The 6136-nt window shown below is 50.4% G+C and overlaps 1 protein-coding gene across 1 annotated transcript in view; it reads right to left on the bottom strand.

The window, feature by feature from the left end:
• Positions 1-1522, bottom strand: part of TRIM63 (tripartite motif containing 63) — a 16862-nt gene extending 15340 nt beyond the window's left edge. Inside the window, exons 1-2 of the mRNA XM_004705340.3 lie at positions 1236-1522; positions 204-376 (exon numbers count right to left, since the gene is read on the bottom strand). Of these exons, the coding sequence (XP_004705397.2) occupies positions 204-376; positions 1236-1394 (332 nt within the window). The 5' untranslated portion in view covers positions 1395-1522. The remainder of the gene's footprint in view (positions 1-203; positions 377-1235) is intronic.
• Between the last annotated feature and the right edge of the window lie 4614 nt (positions 1523-6136).

The following is a 6136-nucleotide window of genomic DNA, read 5'->3' as shown; positions in this document are numbered from 1 at the left end:
GAACCCGGCGGAATTCTCCCTTGGGGCTCTCCGCATCCCCCTCTTCATCTTTCCCCTGCTTCCTGTCTCAGCATCTCCCAGAAGGGTGCCCCGGTATCTGGGCTCCTCCTCACCCGCTGAGGGACGCTGAGAGCCAGGCTCCCTGGACCGCTGGGACCCCGCTGAGGGACAGCTGGCGAGCTGGAGGAGGGGGATGAGCTGACCTGGAGCACTCCTGCTTATAGATGTCGATGATGTTCTCCACCAGCAGGTTCCTCTGTAGGCCATACACTCCGTGGCGGTCCATGATCACCTCGTGACGGCAGGAGGGGCAGCGGAAACGGCCTCCAGACATGGACATCGAGCCTCCCCGGTTGGTCCAGTAAGGATTTGCGGCCTGCAGGTGGCAAAGGCAGAGTTGGTGCCTGGGCTTCTTCCCCAGCCCTTTCACCTTCCAGTCTACTGACCTTCCCCATCCCTGCCTACCCCGACCATCCTCATTTGGAGGACCCCATTCTGAGATGAGAACCCGCCCGATGGATGCCCAGAACACTGGTGAAGCACTAAGCCAGCAATAAGAGCATAGTATGTACACCTGCTTCGGGTTCAGGTCACATTGACTTGCTGAGTGACTGTGAGGGAGCCACCTTCCCTCTCTAAGCTCAGGATGCTCCTTCAAAATACGGACCTTATAGTTAGAGCAAGTGCCTCGGGCTGCCCATAAAACACAGTGCTCCTGGGAAAACCCGAGTCCTCCTTCTCTGCCAGGACACCCGCTCCCATGCCTCTCTCTGCCCTCCCTCTAGAGTCTAGATTCTAGAGGCCAGCCTCACAAAGGAAGAGGCCGCTACCGCCCAGTCCCTCCCCACCACCCCCTCCTGGGCTCTGGGCCCCTGTCACGGTGGAGCTGGCTCCAGTCCCAAGGGTCTGGTTTCCCTCTCCTCTCAGCCTGCCTCCCGCACTTATCACTTGGGACATATGACTCTTGACTGGAGAGTCCACTGCCAGGCTCAGACAGAGGTGGGGAGCCGTGGGCCCCATGGAGGGGGAAACGTGTCCTGGAGAAGGACTCCAGCCTCCACAGCAGCCTCCCCTGCCCCTCAGCTGTGTCCGGAAGCCTCTGCTGGGGGCTGAACTCAGAGGGGACAGGGACTGTCCCAGTCGGGAAAGGTCCTGGGCGAGGGGAGAAAGCGTTTCATCATGGAGAAGCCGAGAAGCCCCCAGGGCCCCAGCACTAGACCATGCCCGGCACTGACCTGGAAGATGTCATTGGCACACTTCCGGCAGAGGTTGTGCTGGCACGGCAGGATGACCACCGGCTTGGTAAACATCTCCAGGCAGATGGGGCAGATCAGCTGCTTCTCCAGGTTTTCCATTGGGTTCCCATCCTGGATCAGGCTGGGCTTATAATCCATCTCCTCTCACGGTGCTGCCCCACCTGGGTGCCTTCTTCACCTGGGCCCGGCTCTGGGCAGACCTGGGGCTCTTCCCTTCGTCACCAAACACCCCCTCGGAACTCTTTGCTTCCTTCTCCTGGTCCTGAATTCTGTCTTTGGGTGAGGCCCCTCTGATATTTATAGCTGGACTCCGGGCACATGAGCCGGGGAGGGGACCAGCTGAGCATTCCTGTGCCAGGCGGCTGGGCGAGGCTTGAGTTTCCTCCAGGCTTGGAAGGCTCGCTGTCTACTGTCACACGTGGGGATGAGCAATCGCTGTTCCCCAGGAATGGGGGTCGTAAACAAGAACAGCCTGTTCAGAGGCAGGCTTGCGGGAAGGATCGGGTACCCAGAGTTTCCTCCAGAAATTGGTTTTCCCCCCACCCCGGGCTGAGGCCCATCCTGTGAACCACTGGAATTCAAGGAGTTCATAGCCACGGAGTCTCAAGGACAAGAGAATGACCCCCTGACCTAAATAAAATCTTTTCCTCCACTTTGGAGTCGGGGCAGCTCCCAAGATGTGGGGTGTGTGTGTGTGTGTGTGTGTGTGTGTGTGTGGCCTGCTCTTTCTGAGCCCATCCGTCTGTCTGAACCCTGAGCACAGTATTTTGTAGGAGATCCTGGAGACATCCCTCTCCCCCTCCCCCTTTCAACCTTTGATGGAGACCCCACCCCACCGTCCAATCTCCAGGCTCTTAGCTGATGCTTCATTCTTTGTCCACCAATTCCACTCTGGTGCCGGGTGTCACCTAGTCCTCTCATTTTATAAATTTCCAAAGTCTCTTCTGACATTTATTTTCTGATCTTTGTTTTTTTTTGGGGGGGTGTCTTTCAAATAACCTTTACTTGCTTCGTGTTTGATGTTCTCCGTGGCATCCTACACTCTTCTGGTCTTCGGCCGTTCGTTTTTATTCTGTCAACTCTATTCTTCGGGTGGCCCCTGAATGCAGCCAGAATGTTCTCAAGGTCTGACTTTCACTCTCATGGACTTGCCTTGATGTTCTTCCGCTTCAACTTGAACTTGAAGCAGCTTCAACTTCAACTTGAGCAGACCACTGATGGACGGCTCTGCAGTCAGTTTTTTATTTTGTCTTAACCAATACTGTGACGCTTCTCCATCATTTCTTTACACGGCGTTGATTGGATTTCTGTGTAATCTATTTGGTGGAGTTCGTGTGTATCTTTTGTGTTGCTGGGGAAAAATTCTGGTTAATAAGTCGTTAGTCTTGGAAATTCTATCAGGCCATCTCCGGCTTCACTCCTCTTATCAAGGTCATATTTTCCAGCTGCTGCTTCTTCTTTGTTTGCAGCTTTTGATTCCAGTCGCCAGTACTTATCGATGCATCTCGATTGCACGTTTGATCTATTTTGGACTGCAGCAGTTCGTAAAAATCTTCATTTCCTTCACTCTTGGCATTTGCGGTTCGTGCAAACATTTGGATAGCAGTATTAGCTGGTCTTCCTTGTCGGCATAGGGATTTTAGCCTACCACTGACAGGAGTGTATTTCAGAATAGATCTTGAAATGTTCCTTTTGATGCTAAATGCAACCGCATGGCTCTTCAATCTGTCTTCTCAGCATGCTTGGCCAGGCGACCGTCAGATTCAAAGTGGCCTGTGCCAGTCCATTTCAGTTCATGAATGCTTAGATTTTGCTCTTCAAGCATTTTATTTATTTCATTAAAAGACCATTTTATCGGGAGCTCTTGCAACTCTTGGTACAATCCATACATCAATCGTATCAGACATATCTGTACCTATATTGCCATCATGCTTTTCTAGACATTGACTTTCTATTGAAGCTCCCCCCCCCTTTTTTTCTTCCCTCCCTTCCCTCCCACCCTCATGGCCCCTTGATAGATTATAAATAGTTAGTCTTTTCCTATCTCACGCTGACTGCTGTCTCCCTTCGCCTCTGGTTTCTGTTGTTCTTCCCCCTGGAGGGGGTGCGTGTGGTTATGTGCCACTCAAAGCCATCAGTTCCCTTTCTCCCCCTTTTCTCCCCCCCTTTCCCATTCCTGTTCCTGGATTCGGTGTGTTGTGAGCTTTATCTCTTGTCTAGACCTATGTACAGGTTCTGGTCCAGTCCAGAGTGGGAAGCAGCACTGGGGTCATGATAGTTGGGGGTGAGGAAGCGTCAAGGAGCCAGAGGTATATTGTGTGATCTATCAGTGCTCTACTGCGCCCTGATGGACTCATCCCTTCCCTGCAACCCGTCTGTGGGGGGATATTCTGTTGTCTACAGATGGACTTCCAAGCCCCTTCATTCTCAACAACCTGTTTGTGTTTGTTTGTTGTTTGTTATGAATCGTCTGATACCTGTTACCCGGTGCTGATGACACCTCAGGATCACACCGGCTGGTGTGCTTTCTTCCACGTGGGCTTGTTGCTTCACTGTTGGATGGCCGTCAAGCATTTTATTTGATCTTTGATGACGTCCAGTATTTTGTGATTCATATGTTGTGCATTCCACATCCCGATTACTAATGGATATTTGCAGTTGTCACTTCTCATTTTGAGTCAGGTTGGAAGGTGAAGGCATGAAAGCTGTTCCAATGGCTGCTTTTCGGGTAAAATCTCCTGCAAAGGGAGCCCCTGGGCTGAGGCAGGAGAGTGGGGTAAGTCTGGCAGCAGAAGCATCAACTGTCAGGATGCACCTAACAGGCCATGGGACGTGGGACATGGGACATGAGGGCAGTATCTAGACAGAGGTGCCACGAGAGTTGACCCCTCAGCTCTGAGTAGATTCATGGCCAAAGCCATGGGATAGATAAGGCCTATGACGAGCAATGACCGAGAGTCCAGCCTTGGAGACGAGCAATGACCGAGAGTCCAGCCTTGGAGACGAGGCAGCAGGAGGGAGACCGAGAAGACCGGCAGCAGAATTTCAACTGTTGTTATTTAATTTGTATGATGAATTGGATGGTTGTTTACCGAGAAAATCGGTTTTCCCATCAACAATTCATACACATATTGTTTCATGTCATTGATTGCAATCTTCACAAGGGGACCTCTCCTTCACTCAAATTAGATATACGCCTTACCGGCTAGTTAATAATTTACCCTCTGTACCACTCCCGAAGGAACCCTGGTGTTGTCGTGGTTACTTACTGGCTGCTAACTGCAAGTTCAGCAGTTCAAAACCACCAGATGCTCCATGGGAGAAAGAGGAGGCTTTCTACTCTCATGACGTTACAATCTCGGAAACCCACAGGGGCAGTTCTACCCGGATCTATAGGGCCGCTGTGAGTCGGAATTGACTCGATGGCAGTGAGTTTTTGAGTTTACCTCTCCCATCCCTGGTACCTATCCATGAAAGAATGTTTCTTTTAGTATGAAAACTTTTGCTTGACTTTTTATAATAATGGTCTTATATAACCTTTGTCTTTTTGTGGTTGACTTACTTTACTCAGCATGTCTTCCAGGTCCACCCATGTGATGAAGTGTTTCAACAGATTCGTTGTTATTCACATTCCACTGTGTGCCTGCATTGAGTAACCCCCAAAATTACTGCCTAGTTTTTGCTGCGTCCTTACGGTACGCCGTGCACGATGCTGAGTGCTTTGTAGGCATCATCCATTGCATCTCTACTCAATACTTCAGTTCATTCTCTCAACAAACAATCTGTATATTCTCATTCCATGCACGGGGAAGGGTCGGATAACTTGTATTTGGCAAGAGGTAGCTCCAGGCCACGGATCCAGAGAGGCTTGATTCAGGAGCCCACGTCTCTCACCTCTGGGCTGGATGACCATCAACACTGCCAGACCTGCCAGGGGTCGGAGGAGGGTGCGGATTGAGAAGAGGCCATCGCTGCTTCCTGGCTTACAAATCCCCAGCCTTGATCAGGCACTGCGCAGCGCTATGCTCCAGGAAGGAGAACGCTTCCTTCTTACCTTTGAATGGAGTTGTGAGAGGATGAGGAAGCCACCACCCTGCGTTGTGGGGGTGGACAAGCCCAAGGAAGAAATCAGTACCCTGGGGATGTCAGAGAGGAGCCAGGTCATCCATGTCTTCATCGTGCTGCCGATTTATCCAACCTTGGCACTGCCTACATCTGGACTGCTTATACTGACAAACGTCACCAGAGTGAAATCATTCTATTATCTGCAGCTTGTGTGTATGTGTGCATGTATATATGTGGTAGTTACATAATCTCCTGTGAATTTGAGGATTAAGAGTGAAGGAGTGGAGTTTCGCCTGTCAAGCAGCTAGCAGCTTGAGGACCTCAATTGTAGGCACTAAGGAGATAAGTAGCTCACTGGAGGCGGGACACATGCTGACTCCCTGGGGGACATTGTAGTTGACAAGCCACATGGAAACAGGCTGATGGCAGCCAGAACCTCAGAGCTGGAAGAGCCATGTGGAGACCCTACCAGTGCTGAGATGCTTATACTGCCACTGGATCCACAAGACTTTCCACCCACTGGCCTATGATGGTCCTGCATTCAGCATCATTGCATGTGCTTCGTGAGTCTGAAGAGGAATTTATAGATTGGTATCAGACATATGGGCTAATACAGGACTTCTGGACTGGGCTGGGATGTTTTGTCAATATTAAATTTATCTTGTTTATAAAGCTCTTTCTTTTATTTATTTATTTATTTTAAACCTTTTATTAGGGGCTCATACAACTGTTATTGCAATCCATACACACATCAATTGTGTAAAGCGCATTTTTGTACATCATTCTCAAAACATTTTCTCTCCACTTAAACCCCC

This window comes from Echinops telfairi, unplaced genomic scaffold, assembly GCF_000313985.2.
Source record: "Echinops telfairi isolate 266 unplaced genomic scaffold, ASM31398v2 ScPeMD7_7457;HRSCAF=8495, whole genome shotgun sequence".
Lineage (NCBI taxonomy): Eukaryota > Metazoa > Chordata > Mammalia > Afrosoricida > Tenrecidae > Echinops > Echinops telfairi.
Note: the sequence above shows the minus strand (reverse complement) of the source record. Positions and strands in the feature narration are given on the sequence as shown.